An 18,307-nucleotide genomic window follows, 5' to 3' on the forward strand; every position below is an offset into this window, starting at 1 on the left:
AATGATCCCCCTCACCCCCCCCCCCCCGAAAAGCAACTGCAACGTACCATTAGCTCAGGCGTGGAAGCATTTTGAAATGGGACTGAATACCGCAATCCAATGTTTCTCTCTCACAGAGGGAGATTAGGCAGCAACTAGCAGAAAAGGCTAAGGCGGGTGAACTTAAAGTCGTCAATGGTGCAGCATCCCAGCCTCCATCCAAACGTAAGCGGCGTTGGGATCAGACTGCCGACCAGACTCCTGGGGCCACACCAAAGAAACTCTCGAGCTGGGATCAAGCTGAGGTAAGGCGGGGGGAGCAGGGGATGCTGGGCGTGGCCCGCTGTGTCGTCAGCTGCTGTTTATTCATAAAGCTCCCCTCATTGTGCCACTGCGTGCCTTTAGCCACATTTTTTGTTAATTTAACCCACGCATCACTTTCCTTTATCTGAACTTTGGACTCCACTCTATGAAAACTTCTCCTTCAGATATAAACATATTCGACTGTGTACATCTGCCCTCGTTATCTTTTGCTGCAGCAGACTAAAACTGTGGCTACTCAGCTCCTCTCCCAGTCCAGTTCTCTTGTGTAGCAACTTCCTCTGGGTTTAGGGAAGACATTCCCTGTTCATTTTAGAAGAGAATAGTTCCGCGAATTTGCAGATTGATGTGGGCTGTAGCCGGCAGTGGGAGCTACGTGCAAGGCTTTGACTCCATGATAATGTATTGGAAAATAGACCTCCTAGTTTCAGTCAAGTTTCTTTTAGGGTTAAACAATAAGAATGGTTTGCAATCCTCTTTGCTCCTTTCTTAGTATTTAAAAATGTGAACTAATCAGCATAAATCTTCAAATTTGCACAGAACAGTCTATGGAGTTTTCGTATACTGGATATAATCTGTTCCTTACTAGTCACAGCATGTCTTACTGAACTGACACCTCTGCCTTTTTAAGAATTCCTTAAACTCACATGTGTGGACCCCTCCCAGCACATTGCAGAATTCTGGAGTTACTAAGGCAGTGGAATCTACCAGTTTCTGACATAGTGCAGAGGTGCCAATCTGTTTCCATTTCCATCCTTTCTGGGATATGGACGTGTAAGTTATTTGGGGTCAAGATTAACAGTAGATCTTGTACTTTGATGCAAGCTGAAAGGCCACTACTTTTTGTTTCCTTGTTCAGACCCCTGGGCATACACCATCACTGCGATGGGATGAAACGCCTGGCCGTGCAAAGGGCAGCGAGACACCTGGAGCAACCCCTGGATCGAAAATATGGGATCCAACTCCCAGTCACACACCAGCAGGAGCTGCAACGCCTGGACGCGACACACCTGGTCACGCAACCCCAGGCCATGGAGGTGCCACTTCCAGTGCACGGAAAAATCGATGGGATGAGACTCCAAAAACAGAAAGAGGTATTCTCTTTGGAACGGGATGCAAAACATTCTGATAATTTATGTGTATCTGACGACTCTAGATTACTTCTGCGGTACTCTGTTGTTGGGTATCATATTTTGTGATGTGCGCCTTTGTGAACAGTGGATTAAGTACCTTAGAGCGTCCATCCTGTGCAAACCTCATCTGATGGGGTAGGGGGTGGGGAGATCCTTAGTTGAAAGCCTTTCCAGTGTTTCTGTGCATTTGACTAGACTCCCCCCCCCCCAAACAGCTGATCTCACTGTCAGCCAATAAGTTCTTGGAAGTGAGGGCAATTATAGAAGCATTTGCCATTGGAATGGGAGTCTGCCATCCAAAGGAGGGAAAATATTATCTAGAGCATATTTATCCCTCCCTCCCTCCCTCCAAGTAAGAGAGGCTAAGAATTGGTGACTGGCCTGGAGCCACCCATCAAGCAGGGTAGGGATTTGAACGCAGGTCTTCCAGGTCCTAGTCTGATCCCTCGAACTGTTACACCTGTGCTGAGGCTGCAGGCCAAAGGCCGCTTTCGTGGAAGTAAACACTACTGAATGAGACTTACCTTTGTGTAGAACTCTTTCGGGCCTGTTCCCCAAGTTTCCTTAGTGCATCTTTGCACTGAAGCTCTTTAAAGACTCGGAATGATCCCCGCAAAGCCCCACGTAACTAATATAGTGTCGTTTGCTTTATGCGTCAATAGCAGAGTTTATGATGACAATTGAACCTTTTATTTGAAACGGGAGGCGTCAGCCATGTAAAGCGTTTCGTCAGCTTCGTTAAATTTTCCATTGTCAGCTTGCGTTACTTGTTTATCATGCGCTGAATATAGTATGAAAACAATTGTATTTTGTTTTCTAGATACTCCTGGTCATGGGAGTGGTTGGGCTGAAACGCCCCGCACGGATCGGGGTGGCGACTCCATAGGTGAAACACCCACCCCTGGAGCAAGTAAAAGAAAATCACGTTGGGATGAAACACCTGCAAGCCAGATGGGTGGAAGCACTCCCGTTTTAACTCCTGGCAAGACCCCTATTGGCACCCCAGCCATGAACATGGCCACTCCCACGCCAGGTACGATTGAATGTTGAACTGCTCAGTCCTCATTAGATTTTGTCCACATCAAAACATATGTTAAGGATTGCAACCTATATCTTATTTTTTTTTTACTTGTGCTCCCCCCACCCCTTTTGAAATAATACGTGCTTGTGCTGGACATCGTGATGGGCTATTCGCTTATCTAAGACTGTTTAAGAAGAAGAAATGTAATCGAGGGTGTTGTGCATAACCCTGTATATTATTAAACAGACAGATATGCTAAAAGGAACCCCAAAACTGCCTGCTGGCATAACTAATTGGAATTTTATAACTGGTTATGTGCAAAGGTCCCGTTGTGAATTTTGTCTGAAGGTAGTTTTTATATTTGACTAGTGGGGTTTCTTCTGTGTAGAAAGCAACATCCTTATTTGTTGATCTCAATGTAGGTCACATAATGAGCATGACTCCTGAACAGCTCCAAGCATGGCGATGGGAGAGAGAAATAGATGAGAGAAATCGGCCCCTTTCTGATGAAGAACTGGATGCGATGTTTCCGGAAGGATACCGAGTAAGTAATCATTACAAACTGTCACATGAAGCGTTAAAATCCCTACACGACGCTTCTGTTCCTAACTCAAATGGGTAACGTAATTCTTTCTAGAAAAATAAAAGATGTCATTTCATTTCTGGTGAGAAAACATAAGAAATGTTTTAACTTTGTTTTGGGGATTCTGTGCATAATGTTATAAACTAGTACCCGATTGGCATTTCCAGCTGTCTCATGTAACTTAGAAGATTTTTTAGGTACACCATACTTGGTTCTTTACCTCTTTGTTCTAAAAATCTAGCACAGACAGTTTCAAAGAACTTGGTTGGGATCCAGATAGTGGCTTAGGCTCACTCAAGGAACTTGTAGTACTCCAGTGAAATTAAATTTCTGTCTTTAAAAAAAAAATGGCTGGCAATAGAAGAGGAAGAAAGGACTCCTTTTGTCCCCTTGACCTTCCCTGCTGCAGCCTCCTGAACTGCGTGGATGTTACTCCACACGGGCCATAGGACCCCAAGAATAAACTTTCCCTGAGGTCAGAAATAGCTGCTGTGGGAAGCAGATAGCCGGGCAAAACAGGGTCATTGCTCTGGATCTTCTACTCAGAATTTTTTCACAAGCCGAAGTGTCCCCGCTCAGTCGCGACATGTGGCACGGGGGTGGCAGGAGATCTTTGGTCTGCAAATTGAAATTCATCCTGACGTCTTTATGGCAATCACTTAACCGTTGAAATGTTTTGATATCCTCCGACTTCTTTTAATTCTTTGTTTCCCGTCAGGTTCTCCCTCCTCCGGCCGGTTATGTCCCTATTCGTACTCCAGCTCGTAAACTCACAGCAACGCCCACGCCCCTGGGGGGAATGACTGGATTTCACATGCAGACTGAAGACAGGACTATGAAGAGTGTCAATGACCAGCCCTCGGGGAATCTTCCTTTCCTAAAGCCAGATGACATACAATACTTCGACAAATTACTGGTGAGATCTTTGGCTTCACAGCATTGTCATCGTTGGGCTGGTTTGGCGTGAGCGCGCTTTAGTCATCGTGCATGTAATCAATTTCAGGTTGATGTTGATGAATCGACACTTAGTCCGGAAGAACAGAAAGAGAGAAAGATTATGAAATTGCTTTTGAAGATTAAAAATGGTACTCCTCCGATGAGAAAGGTATGGCAAACCGCTTTGGTATGTGTGGAGTTTCTTTCCTCTAATATTTTATCTTGTTTTGACCTTTCCATATATTTCCTTTTTTCTACTGTTAATTCTATGTATAAGTTCATTTCATAGCCAGTTTTTCTTACTACAACCATAAAGCACACCAGCTCTGTAAAGACGCTATATATTTCAAGCCAAAATAATAATAATATAATAACATTTGATTTATATACCGCCCTTCAGGGGTCATTTTGTAGAAAAAGAACTGCAGGGACTCATTAGCATATCTCATTAGCATATACCACACCCCCTGACATCGCCGGAAGTGTGTCAGAAGACAACACCCACCCCTCAGGCCCCTTTCCCCCAAAATCTCCAGGTATTTTTTGAAAATAAAGCAGAATGAACTCAAAGCAGCTTACCCTCCTCTGGAGAGCCAGCCACAGTAGCCTGGCTTGCACTCACTTGCGCTCGCGCGTGGGGAGGAACAGGAATCATGTGGGTGGGGCCAAAACCCACATAACCTCTTTTTAGATCTGCAGGAACGCTGTTCCGCCGCATTCCCCCTCCAAATGAGCCCTACCGCCCTTCAGGACAACTTAATACCCACTCAAGAGCAGTTTGCAAAGCATGTTGCTATTATCCCCACAACAATCACCCTGTGAGGTGGGTGGGGCTGAGAGCGCCAGAGATCTGTGTCTGACCCAGGGTCACCCAGATGGCTTCAAGCAGAGGAGTGAGGAATCAAACCTGGCTCTCTAGATTAGAGTCCTGCCGCTTCATGAAAGTTGTTAATATCCTACCTGCCTAGTATGGTGGTGTGAGGGCAAAGATAATTGTGCCTAAAATAAATGGGACCGGCTTTTTTTTTTTTTTTGGTTACCCCATACATCTTTCTGTTTCTGTAGGCCGCTTTGCGACAGATTACTGATAAAGCTCGTGAATTTGGAGCTGGACCACTCTTCAATCAGATTTTACCCCTGCTGATGTCGCCTACCCTTGAAGATCAAGAACGCCATTTGCTTGTCAAAGTTATTGATAGGATCTTGTACAAATTGGATGACTTGGTTCGACCATATGTGCATAAGGTTTGTTTCACTGATCCTTGGTCCTTTCATTTTAGGGGGTGCAGAAAGTAGCACTATCTAACACATTTAACTTGCTGTTCTATTAGAGGATGTCCATGGTAAGAGTATCTTTTAGTCCATAATAAGCACTTGTTGCCATGGTATTCTGTAGATTGATAGATAATGAGTATTTATAGTTGTATCCTGTGCACAGATGTTAATATAGAGCAGCACATTAAAGACCTTTGACTGCTCAGACTTCTTTCCCATGTGTGTTGCACAAAAATGTTGCTCATCTGGAATTACAGATACAAATTGTCTTATTTAGCACGTCCTGATATTTATAAGAACCATTTCTACTTCTAAAAAGTGCCATCCTTGGTGTCCTGTGTTGGATAAATGAGTGCAAAGGGAGCTAAAAATATAGTATGGATGGATGCAGAATTTCTCTGAAATTGATAAGCATGGAACTCTTAGTTTAAATATGTCTATTCTTTATTGAGTAAAGGGCGGTTTGAATTTAACTACTTTTTACAGGCTATGTTCGTGTAATTTTTACCCTTCTTCAACCTCTTTCAGATTCTTGTGGTCATTGAACCCCTGCTGATTGATGAAGACTACTATGCCAGAGTGGAAGGCAGAGAAATCATTTCCAACTTGGCTAAGGTAATTAGCAGTGCTTTCCCCTAATAAGTTGTGCTAATCTTAGGAGAGGTTCAAAACAGCACCCAGGGCAAGCTGTAGTTCTGTTGTGTGCAATTTTAAGGCAGTGCCAGCTACTATCAGTGGATTTTTTTTGACTTTGATGTTTATCTGAAAATGTTAAATGTCCATTTATAAAAAATGAAGTCATAGCAGCATTCTAGCAATGAAGAACAACAGTGTCATGGGGTCACACATGTTTTTAAAAACTTAGCGTTGGATCCAAAGTACCATCAGTGGAACTTTGTGGAAATAGGATACTCCCCCTCCAACTGCCCCCCCCCTTTTGAGCTGTGTTTTGGAGAACGGGGGATCCTTAAGAAGAGTAGGAGGAGCAAAGTGAGTGTCTGTGGGTGGGAGGGAGGGAGGAACTGATGGAAACGACCCATCCCCAATGGAGGAATTTCCTGGAGCCTGCATACAGTGCCTAGATCTGCTCCTTTTTGTCTTCCAGGCGGCTGGTCTGGCAACCATGATCTCCACCATGCGACCTGATATCGACAACATGGATGAGTATGTGCGTAACACAACGGCCCGAGCCTTTGCTGTTGTGGCCTCTGCTCTGGGCATTCCTTCTCTGCTGCCCTTCTTGAAAGCCGTCTGCAAAAGCAAGAAGTCCTGGCAGGCCAGGCACACTGGCATCAAGATCGTGCAACAGATTGCCATTCTCATGGGTTGTGCCATTTTACCTCATCTCCGGAGCCTGGTTGAAATCATTGAGCATGGTGGGTGTCTTAGGCAGTAACATTCTTCTCCCTTTCAGTCTGCTTTGCAACTGCGGAGAATGTGGACAACTTGAAATAGAGGCATTTGTTATAGCTGCCTTTGTGCCAAGGATGAACTGTGCTGTCAGCAACGAGTGTGTTTCATGGTGAAAGCCAATCCCTCAGTAGTGAATTGGCTTGTGACCTGGTTCTTACCTGCTGTCCCTGGACGTACATTGGGTTCTTAAGCCATTGGTAGGCCCCCTTACAATATGGATGGCAGAGGCGAGAGTTCACGAGCAGGAGGCCGTGGCCCATCAGTGGCTTCTGTCCATGGTGACTAAAGTAAATAGGATCAGTAAATAGGATCAGATTGAAGGTTATGGTCCTGACATTTCAAGCCCTAAGCGGAATGGGACCAACGTATCTACGGGGCCGTCTCTCTCAATATGTCACTCGGAGGACTGTATGGTCCTCTGATCAACATGTGCTGGTTATCCCCAGCCCAAAAGATGTTCGCCTGGCCTCGACCAGAGCTTTATCTGCCCTGGCGCCAACCTGGTGAAACTCTCTTCAGGTTGAGATTTGAGCCCTGTAGGATTAACTGCAGTTCTGCAGAGCCTGTAAAATGAAAATGTTCTGACAGGCCTATGGTTGAAGTGATGGTGGCTGATCTCCTGTGACCTCCCCTGCTTTGTTCTGTTTTGTTTGTTCTTTTCTGTTTTAGTTTTTTGGCAGATTTCTATCTGCTTGTCTGCCCTGTTATCTACAGACACTGCGTTCAGAAGTGTTTAGCAGACACCATCAAATGTTCACTCTTGTTCTGATATTTCAGATTTTATGTATTAATGTTTTAATTGTAAATTGTATTGTATTTTATTGTCTATCGCTTAATGTTGTTACCCGCTCTGAGCCTGCTTGCAGGGAGACTGGGCAAAACATCAAACAAAATAAATACAAATAAAAATAACAGCAGCGCCCAGAGGCAACTTTGGGGGAAGACCTCTGCTCCCGTGCCTTACCGTTGGCCCTCTGTGGTAGTTGGATGGCTGCTGTGCATGCCAAGATGCTGGACTAGATGGACTGCTGGTCTGATCCAGCAGGGCTGTTCTTATGCACTTAGGCCTAGTCAGGGCCTCACGGAGTTGTTGTCTTCTCAGCAGTTGAAAACTGCGCCCAAGTATGGGGCAGGGGGTAGAGTATTTATTTGTTATTATTTATTTATTAGATTTATATTTTGCCCGCCCTGCAAGCAGGCTCGGACCGGATTACAACACAAAGATATAAAATCAACAGGGTAGCCTAAAGATATAAAAACACCAGTATAAAATTCATTTAAACAGCGGTGCACATATTGCACACCCCTCCAGTATCAACAAATCTGTGGGGCAGAGCGGCTGATTGATAAGGCAGCAGAACCAGAGGGGCAAACGGCCCTGACACCCACCTCAGCCCCCATATGCCTGGTGGAACATCTCTGTCTTAGAGGCCCAGCAGAATGATACCAAATCCTGCTGGGCCCGGGTCTCCTCAGACAGAGCTTCACCAGGTTGGTGCCAAGACCAAGAAAGCCCTGGTTCTAGTCGAGGCAAGGCCAACCTCCTTGGGGCCAGAGGTCACCAGTAGATGTCTGCCTGCTGAGTATAGTACCCTCTGGGGAACATAGGGAGAGTGGCGGTCCCACATTCAAAAGTGGTTGGTGTCCAGGACCGTCAAAACAGTCTGAAGCTCTTAACTCCAGAAATATTTAAACACGCACATTCAAGGAAGCGCCCGAAATAACTATTGGGGAAGAAGAGAAGAGAAGCGTGCTACTTTCAGCAGATTCTATATTTTTGTGGTTTTGTTATATCAGCCTCTGTTCTGCTTGGTTTTGAAGGACAGAATGAACATTGCGTTTGTTTTGCAGGCTTGGTGGACGAGCAGCAGAAGGTCCGCACCATCAGTGCTTTGGCTATTGCCGCTTTAGCTGAGGCAGCCACGCCCTACGGTATTGAGTCATTTGACTCTGTGCTAAAGCCCCTGTGGAAGGGCATACGTCAACACAGGGGAAAGGTAAGGATGAGTTCTCCGCTGGTCCATTTCTATTGCTGCTACTTTATTTTCCTTGGAGAGGAGATGTTTGGATATTCTGCTGCTTAATTGTGAACTTGTGTTTTGATAGGGTCTGGCTGCATTTTTGAAAGCCATTGGCTATCTGATTCCTCTGATGGATGCTGAGTATGCCAATTACTATACCAGAGAAGTCATGTTGATCCTTATCAGAGAGTTCCAGTCACCTGATGAAGAAATGAAAAAGATTGTGTTGAAGGTAATTTGAGATTGTAATAATAATCTCTCTGTTTAATCATTGTCAGCTGAGGATCTGAAGGGTTATAACAACATATAATAATAACATTCAATTTATATACCACCCTTCAAGACAATTTACCACCCACTCAGAGCAGTTTACAAAGTATGTTATTACTATCCCCACAACAATCAGCCTGTGAGGTGGATGGGGCTGAGAGAACTCTGAGAGAGCTGTGAGTGAACCAAGTAGAGGAGTGGGGAATCAAACCTGGTTCTCTAGATTAGAGTTCTACCACTCTTAACCACTGCACCAAACTGCATACAAGAAAGGGATATCTACTTCTGGGTGAGAGAATAGATTGTAACTGTTTGTAACTAACAAAAATACAAATAAACATCATTGTGCCCCCCAAAATCCCAACTTGTATTTTCATGTTGTGTTTTATCCTGGGTGCTTAAAGCACTTACGTCGTTTCTTACGCGAATCCTGAAAGGTGTACAGAAGAGGGGCTGCAGAACAGAGGCTTGCCTAAGAGACTCTACCTGAGACATCTTACAGGAGGACGCTCAAGTGAAAGGAGGCGCAGTGTTAGCCTGGAAGCGCAGTTTCTTGGCTAACCCAGAAGCCTCTCCAAAGGCTTTATCAATTTCACCTCTGCAGCGCCATCACTCCTCAGAGGATTTGTTAATTTCATCTTCGGCTCCTGAAGGGGAGGTGAAATTGACAGAGCCTTCAGGGAGACAAAGATGAAATTAACAAACCCTCTGAGGAGTGATCTCTGCTGGATCTTTCTTTTTAAACTATACTTCCCGGCTAACGTTGCATCCCTCTTCACTGTCCTGTAAGATGTCTCATGTAGAGAGACTCTGAGATTGTTTATTGAGTTTTGATTAAGCAGCACTTTGAACTGGGAAATTTTGTACTCTGAAATTGTTTTGTTTATCTATTTTCACTTGTGCCTGCCTTTCAGAAGAAATTCTTCCAAGGTAGCTTAACAAGACAAAATGAAATGTTACCCCTCAAAAATACAACCAAAGCAAGGTAATATAAGACCAGCTTGTATTCATATAGGGAGATACACACTCCACTAAGATAGATGGGCTTGTATTCTACCATTATGCTCAGTCAAGACCTTTCTCTGATGAAAGTGGCTCTTCTGCCTGAAGAAGGTTCCATAGACTAAAGAAAGCCTTTGATCTTGGCGGAGTAGAGTGGTACAGTTCGAGCCAATATAAATTTGAGGTTTGGTTAAAAAAAGAACTGGCGCATTTCTAAAGCAGTTACTTCCATTTCAGTTGCTGCATTAAATTCAAATCCTTCATAATGAAGGTAGAAACAAATTTCAAATCCAGCTTTAACGTTCTTCTATCCTTGGGCTGACGTTCTGCCAGAAGAGTATATTGAATAATTCCATGACCTGAGTCAGAAGCAGAGAGATGGAGCTTCTGGCTTTACACCAGTGTCATCACCATCGTCATATTTAGAAATGTGAGGGAGAATCCAGCACAACTCTTTTGCTATTAGATATATTATAGAGGTCTCTCCGTGCTCTCTCCAAAGATAGGTACATTGCACAATTTGTAGCATAACCCTTTTTTTCCCCTTCTGGAGTAATGGAAAGATGATATGGGCTCTTTTATCTTTTTTCTCCCCCAGGTGGTAAAGCAGTGTTGCGGCACAGATGGTGTTGAAGCAAACTACATTAAAACCGAGATCCTTCCTCCGTTTTTCAAACACTTCTGGCAGCACAGGATGGCACTGGACAGAAGAAATTACAGACAGGTACTGTTGGCTTTTAGTTTACAAGGGACTTTGAGCTGATTTGCAGGTGTCACGGGCTAGATGGAAGCGTTTGGGTCTCAAGCAGTACTCCATCAGTAGCTCTAAGGCTTCAGGGGGAAAAAACGTAATGGGGCTTGATTGCTGGAAGGTTTATGCAACACTCTCAGAGTTGCTGTGAGAGAGATGTTCTTGGTTCAGTAATAGTTCCAAGGTATTTGTGTTCCAGATATTTGCATGCAAGAATAAGATTTCTGCATGAGGCCAAACTCTTCAGAGTTGAGCTGCCAAAAGAAACGCTGAGTACAGTCCTCCTGAGTCAAGCTCTTAGTTTCAGTTTCATATTTTGCTGGCAGAAATATATTTTAATTATCCACATAGTTATGTGAATAAGGGAGAAATGTTAATGCCGATAAGCAATCCTGGCGCTTCTGAGATGCTCCATTCTTTGCCAGTAATCTCTGCTACTCCCCCAGTCACTGCTTTTATTTCTCGTAAATGGGTTTGTTTTCTTTAAACCAGAATAAAGGGTGGTTTCATTTTTCCGTTTGGGGGCTGAGTTTTTCAAGTGTTTGCCGCTTGTTTGCTCAAAACTGTTTTTGTACGTATGCTTTTCAGCTGGTTGACACAACTGTAGAGCTGGCCAACAAAGTTGGGGCAGCAGAAATTATTTCCAGGATAGTTGATGACCTGAAAGATGAAGCTGAGCAGTACAGAAAAATGGTCATGGAGACCATTGAGAAGATCATGGGGAACCTGGGTGCAGCGGACATCGATCACAAGCTGGAGGAGCAACTTATTGATGGCATCCTGTATGCCTTCCAAGAGCAGACCACCGAGGTATGAATCTGCGCACACCCTTGGCTCTAGGCTAAGTTTAGAACAACCGAGTCACACTTTTGGCCAGTTGTAGGTCAGTGTTACCTTTTCAGACACGGGAGGGCCTTTCCGAATACCTGCTGTCTGAAATCCTTTAACCGGAGAGACCAGTGACCAAATCTGAGACCTTATGCACGTAAACCATGCTTTGTACTGCTGAGCCCAAGCCCTTTCCCATAAGCTGCCGTAGAAAATGTCATCTGGATCCCAGCGTTGGCGCCTTCCCAAGCTTAGCGTATGGCCCGGGCTAATTGTCTGGTTGAATAGAGGGAAGGGGTGCCAGTGCTGCTTCCTACCTCAAGACGCCCGCCCTACTTCAGCCCTGCTAAGTCTTGAGCCAGCCTGTCCCTTGCTGCTTTTGTGACTGATCTGTTCTCATTTTATACCACCCTGTGTCACTCCTGTTTCAGTATCTTTTTTATGTTAAGGGGAAATTAAATTTATTTGATTCATTTATACCATGCCTTTCTCCCCAGCAGAGATCAAAATGGCGTGCGTTGTTCTCCCTTCCTCCATTTTCTCCTCACAGCAATCTTGTGGAGTAGATTAGTCTGAGAGTGTGTGACTGGCCCAAGATTACCTGGCAGGCTTCCATGACATAGTGGAATTGGAACCTGGGTCTCCCAGATCCTAGTACAACACTAACCACTATACCTCCGTGGTTTCAGTTGGGGGTTGAAAGTCTCCTTGTAGTCATGTTTTATTATCTTATCTGTTAATGGATATGTAATGTGTGAAATGCTGGTAATTCCCAGGACGCTTGCCTCTCCAGTCATCAGAAGTAAAGGCGTATAATGTTGGTGGTAGAGTAACATTAAAATACTGTATTTTGAACCTTTTTTGTGAACAGGACTCTGTGATGTTGAATGGCTTCGGCACAGTGGTTAATGCTCTTGGCAAGAGAGTCAAGCCGTACCTACCCCAGATCTGTGGTACAGTCTTGTGGCGTCTAAACAACAAATCGGCCAAAGTACGACAGCAGGCTGCTGATCTGATATCTCGTACTGCGGTTGTCATGAAGACGTGTCAAGAGGTATTTATTCTTCTGTCCTTGCTTAAACTTGGGTTTAAATCCCACAACTCTTAATGACAGCTTGTTCCATCAATCAAACAAGAGGCTGTTCTGCTTGCTTAGGGCTCCTTGTATCAGAGGTGTTTTGTTTAGAGGCAAGTTACAAGCTGATTCTTCTTTTTCTTCCTTCTAGGAAAAATTGATGGGGCATTTGGGTGTGGTGTTGTATGAATACCTGGGTGAAGAATATCCTGAAGTATTGGGCAGTATCCTAGGAGCACTTAAAGCCATTGTGAATGTCATCGGTAAGTGGTATCAAAACTGTGAACCTCTCAGATTGAGCTGTCCCCTTGTCATGACTGTGTACAGCCCTGCCATGATTGCTCTATCACTGATGCCACAGTATGTTGAATGTCTGCTGCTAACCTTCTGCTTCCATCTTCCACCCATGGTTCGTTTGGCATTCCCTCGTTGATTCCCTCCTTCATGCCCAGTGTTTTAACAGTTGTTTTATGTTTTGTATGCATCTCAGCTCTGGTTTTAATTGTTTTAATGATGTGTTTATTTTTAATGGTTAATTATGCACATTTTAATTCGTTAGCTACCTTGGTGGCCCTTATAAGGACAGAAAGATGGGGTATAAACTTTGTTAAATAAATAAATGTGTATAACCTGTTTACAAAATGAATTCTGACTCGGAAAAGAGCACTTGAGGCTTACGGTCTTTTTCTTTGTTGAATAGGAATGCACAAGATGACGCCTCCAATCAAAGACTTGCTGCCAAGGCTGACGCCTATCTTGAAGAACAGACATGAGAAAGTGCAGGAGAATTGTATCGACCTGGTTGGCCGTATTGCTGACAGGTAAGGTTGTTGTAACAGATATTTTTTAATCCGTGTCTCACTAAGGCTTCCTCTGTCTCAGACTAAAGATTTATCTTTACTCTTGGACAGTTTGTGGCACTTAGTTAAGACCTGGAAAACAATACTTGCTTTTTAAACAAGGCTGCTTATTAGTACAAATTATTTATAGGGTTGTAAAACTTTCCCCCTTCAAGACACACAGAGACCTTCTAGAGTTTGTTTATTTTTTATTGAAATGCACTCTAATCTTTTTAAAGGAGCAAGATATCAAAACATACAGGATTATCAATATAAATCCTACAAAGATGGAACACAGAAAAGCAATAAGAACTAGGTTTGCTAACATTTCCTAACTAGCTCTAAGTTTAAAACAATAAAAGTTTCTATGAAATGCTTTAAGATTCCCATAGCAATGATAAGATTCTCCACAAGATTTCTTTCCATACTATCTGAGTTGGCACTTTAATAGGTTCTTATGCAAAAATCTAAGATCTTTTTCATGCGATAGCTTAGATAAAGTATGAGTGGTTTAAGGCTTAATTAATTATATTTTCTATTGTATAACATTCTAATTGGCTAAAAAGTGATGTTGTATCCAACTTGTAAAATAAAACTATAAATCTGTGAAAAATGACAGGAAGAGTTAAGTGAGTAGATCAGCATTGGTCCATCCTATGATTAGAGGACACTAATCTAGATACTGTCCACTACGTTTAATTAGCTGTCAAAGATGAAAGTACACCTGCGTTGTTATTCAACAAGTTAAAAAAAAAAAGTACAACAGAGTTCATGCAGAGTTCAGAAAGTTCACTAGAATACATGTATATTGCTTAGTTATAAGGTGCTATAATCTTTCTATCTGTAACAAGGTGACGTGTTTCTTTCCTCAGCACTGTATATTGCTAGATCCTTACAAATGTCATTTTCCCAGATATTTTTAAAGCTGGTCTCTAGTTAATGAAATTAAATATGCCAGTTTAAAGGCACAGAACTCGTGCCCATCCAGTAGTGAATGGGGGGAGGCAATTATCCCTTCCCTTGGCCACCTTTCAGCCTCTCCCTGTGCTGTTCCCGGTGGTCCCCCAGAAGCAGCATTTTGGGGAACATCTGGGAGTGGGGGAAGTGCAGAAGTTACGGTCGGTACATGGAAATGCCACCCGTAGTCAGGGTCAATTCCATGGTGTATTCACATACTGCAGTCACTTCTGCTTTTTGTCCTCGTTGTCATCTTATTTATTAAAATTTTTACCCCACCTGTCCTTTGGGTTCAAGGCTGCTTACAATAATAGGTTAAAAACATGTACAGTTAAAAATCAAAATAAAGCAACCCCCCCTGAAATCTCTCCCTCAGAAGATGCCTGTTATTCAAACCCTCTCAAAAGCCGTGGCAAAAAGACAGGTCTTGCAGCCCCCAAGGTGGAGGCTCCCCTCGCTCCTTCAGAAAGCCCGTTCCACAGAGAAGGGGCCACAGTGGAAAAGGCCCGAACTCTGGTCAGACGGGCCTCCCTAAGAAGTGGGATCGCCAGCAGATGGCTGCCTGCCTGAAGACTGTAGTTGGCACACAGGAACCTGTGGAAGGAGACAGCCCTTTAAATGCCGTTCTGTATCCTGGGTTAATAGTATGTTGTAAATCTAGACGTTTGCATAACGATACAGCCTAACTTTGATCACGCAGAAACGTTTTCTCTTTTTATCTAGGGGAGCAGAATATGTTTCTGCCAGGGAGTGGATGAGGATCTGCTTCGAACTGCTCGAGTTGTTAAAGGCGCACAAGAAAGCTATTCGAAGAGCAACTGTAAATACGTTTGGTTATATCGCAAAAGCTATTGGGTAAGTGTATACTCCAGCTGTCTGGGGGTTTTGACGATGAAAGAAAAGTTAATACTACTATAAAGAGAGATTATTTCAGCTGTTAAATTCATTGCTGCTATCAGGAAGCTCTTTATTGTGAAGGCTTGAGTAAGATACTCCAGTTTTCTAGTTAGAAATTCGTTGATTAACTCCTGTTTTCTAGATCTGTACAGCCCCACAACATTCACACTCCCGTTTCCTGCATTCCCGCCCCCCCCCCCATGGGGCCATTAGTTTATATAACTGTTATATATAGTACAGTAAATGTGCTTTGCGGGTGATGTCCAGCTCTTGCAGATAGTAGAATCCTCCTTAAACGGCATGATTTGAGCCAAAAGAGGAATGGACTTCACCAGGGTGGACTGAAGGCAAGATCAAAAAGAACGCTTTTGGAATTTTTCAGAACTGAACAGCCACCCTAGATTGCTACTTCAGCATATTTCTGTCGGTCTTGTAGTTGCTGAAAAGTTTTGTGCTTTATTGTATTCTAGACCACACGATGTGCTGGCAACACTGCTGAATAATTTGAAAGTACAAGAAAGACAAAATCGAGTGTGCACTACAGTTGCCATTGCTATTGTAGCTGAAACCTGCTCCCCTTTCACAGTCCTGCCTGCACTTATGAATGAATATCGGGTTCCAGAGCTGAATGTTCAGAATGGTGTTTTAAAATCTCTTTCCTTCCTCTTTGAATATATTGGGGAAATGGGAAAGGACTACATCTATGCTGTAACCCCGTTGCTTGAAGATGCTTTAATGGACAGGTCAGTCATTTTTATTATTCTTGATATCCTATCTATACATACGGGAAACGAGCGTCCTCTTTTAATAGCAGAATTTAAGTATTTAGTATTAAGCATTAGAAGTATGCAACAGCCTGATTAGCTACTCTTAAACTGCTTTACTGACCAAGCAGAGTTCATGTACTTCTTATTTTGTATAAATTTGTTTTAATCTTTCTTTTCTGTGGCCTCTTAGAGCAGTTGGCCTAATCTTTTTGTTAGCTGCAGTGGGGTGCTTGCGGAAGCAGACTTTCCTGTCTTCCAGTTCTGCTACAGCATCTCCTTGAAATCAGGCTTTAGAAGTTGTGGACACTTGGGACCAGTACAGGGGTTAAAAGTGAAGGGGAGGACTTGGCAGGGAAAGAACTTTTCCCCTCTAGCCAAGTATCTTCCATCAGTAGCAAAACATGGTTCTCAGGGAACTGAGATTTTTTTTGGACTAAAATAGTACATTTCAGGTATACATGTGCTCGGTTCACGGGATCCAAATTGATAGTGTTCAGGCACTTTTAAGTGCTTCCCCAGGACCTTTTCCAGCAGCATTTCCCTGTTGCCTCCCCCAAGATTAGGGAGTCTTTAGAGTGGTATTCTTGGAGGGGGGGGGGCACACAGGGCTGCTATCCAAAGTATACCGATCCCCACCCACCCCATGCAAGTACATGCGCTTGCTGTTTACGCACTGAGGATTGTGAAACAGGCTTGTTTGTTTCTTCAGTACCAGCAGGCTATAGCCATCTCTGAGGTGCAAACGTTTCTCTCATGGAACAGAACTGATCAGTGGCAGTAGCTAGAAGGAAACTAGCAAAGGGGCATCTGTACTATTTTAACAGGGACCGTATAAGAACAAGACTATTCTCCAAGGCGTTTTGAGTGCACATCCTTGGAACTGGGGAAAGCAAAATGGGTGACCAAAAGTTATTGCCGCTGTAGAAAAAAGAATAGGTTACACAATACAGCACAATCCAGAAACAATGCCTATTTATAGAATAGATCTTGTCTCGTTAATGATAACAGCAGCCAAGATAACCTTAGCCCCAAAATGGAAAAGTGACAGTATACCTACTATTAGTCAATGGATGTCAAAAGTCTGGGATCTCTTAATATTTGACAAAATAACAGACCAAATAGCCTCATCAGAGAATCCCAATCACAAACCGGTCTTCATGGCTTCCCTTTCTAAACCATATTACTGAGCCTTCTATTAAGGAATATACTGTACCTAACCAATATGTTGTTATTGGTCTCTGTTAACACAGCTGCAGGTCATAAACAATTAACAATCTAAACCATGTATATGGTACTCATATTTGGAATCCTGTTATTGTTGTAGTCTTGTTGTTTTATTAAAAATTCAGAAATAAAGTTTTTAAAAATGGGTGATCAAAATTTTTTAAATAAGTAGGGGCTAGAAATTAATCAAAAAGGATGTGGACAAAATCGAGAGGGTGTGGAGGAGAGCGACGAGGATGATCAGGGGTCTCGAGACTGAGCCCTAGGAGGAAAGGCTGAGGGCCTGGGGATTGTTTAGTTTGGAGAAGAGGAGATTGAGGGGGGACATGATTACTCTCTTTAAATATTTGAAAGGCTATCATTTGGAGGAGGGCAGGGAGCTGTTCCAGTTGGCAGCAGAGGGTAGGACACGAAGCAATGGGCTTAAATTACATGCACAAAGGTACCGGCTGGATATTAGGAAAAACTTTTTCATGGTCAGAGTAGTTCAAAAGTGGAATCAGCTGCCTAGGGAGGTGGTGAGCTCCCCTTCACTGGCAGTTTTCAAGAAGAGGCTGGATGAATACTTGTCAGAGATGCTTTAGGCTGATCCTGCACTGGGCAGGGGGTTGGACTAGATGGTCTGTATGGCCCCTTCCAACTCTATGATTCTAATTAAATGTACCTGCACCATTTTTCCTTTCCAGAGACCTTGTTCATAGGCAAACAGCCAGTGCAGTGGTACAGCACATGTCTCTTGGGGTGTACGGCTTTGGCTGCGAAGACTCGCTGAATCACTTGTTAAATTATGTGTGGCCTAATGTGTTTGAGACGTCGCCTCATGTTATTCAAGCAGTCATGGGGGCATTGGAGGGCCTGAGGGTCGCAATTGGACCTTGCCGAATGTTGCAGTATTGTTTACAGGTAAGTTTTTCTCGAGTAAAAGTATTTGTGAGAGAGAGGAGTGGGGGACATGTAATTTGTAATGTCAAGAGCAGCGAATTAATTGACAGCTTCCTCTTGCCTTGCAGTTTTA

The 18,307-nt window shown here is 43.5% G+C and overlaps 1 protein-coding gene across 2 annotated transcripts in view; it reads left to right on the forward strand.

Annotated features, from left to right (window-relative positions):
* The window catches only part of SF3B1 (splicing factor 3b subunit 1), a 34,099-nt gene that overhangs the window by 14,583 nt on the left and 1,209 nt on the right, over positions 1–18,307 (forward strand). For both annotated transcript variants that reach the window (XM_054972739.1, XM_054972740.1), the window contains 19 exons: positions 117–284; positions 1,160–1,394; positions 2,254–2,466; positions 2,877–2,998; positions 3,756–3,953; positions 4,041–4,142; positions 5,039–5,218; positions 5,777–5,863; positions 6,354–6,624; positions 8,513–8,658; positions 8,768–8,914; positions 10,553–10,678; positions 11,294–11,515; positions 12,405–12,587; positions 12,760–12,871; positions 13,309–13,429; positions 15,128–15,259; positions 15,772–16,044; positions 17,979–18,195. In XM_054972739.1, the coding sequence (XP_054828714.1) occupies positions 117–284; positions 1,160–1,394; positions 2,254–2,466; positions 2,877–2,998; positions 3,756–3,953; positions 4,041–4,142; positions 5,039–5,218; positions 5,777–5,863; positions 6,354–6,624; positions 8,513–8,658; positions 8,768–8,914; positions 10,553–10,678; positions 11,294–11,515; positions 12,405–12,587; positions 12,760–12,871; positions 13,309–13,429; positions 15,128–15,259; positions 15,772–16,044; positions 17,979–18,195 (3,255 nt within the window). The remainder of the gene's footprint in view (positions 1–116; positions 285–1,159; positions 1,395–2,253; positions 2,467–2,876; positions 2,999–3,755; positions 3,954–4,040; positions 4,143–5,038; positions 5,219–5,776; positions 5,864–6,353; positions 6,625–8,512; positions 8,659–8,767; positions 8,915–10,552; positions 10,679–11,293; positions 11,516–12,404; positions 12,588–12,759; positions 12,872–13,308; positions 13,430–15,127; positions 15,260–15,771; positions 16,045–17,978; positions 18,196–18,307) is intronic.

This window comes from Eublepharis macularius, chromosome 2 (genome assembly GCF_028583425.1).
Source record: "Eublepharis macularius isolate TG4126 chromosome 2, MPM_Emac_v1.0, whole genome shotgun sequence".
Classification (NCBI taxonomy): Eukaryota; Metazoa; Chordata; class Lepidosauria; order Squamata; family Eublepharidae; genus Eublepharis; species Eublepharis macularius.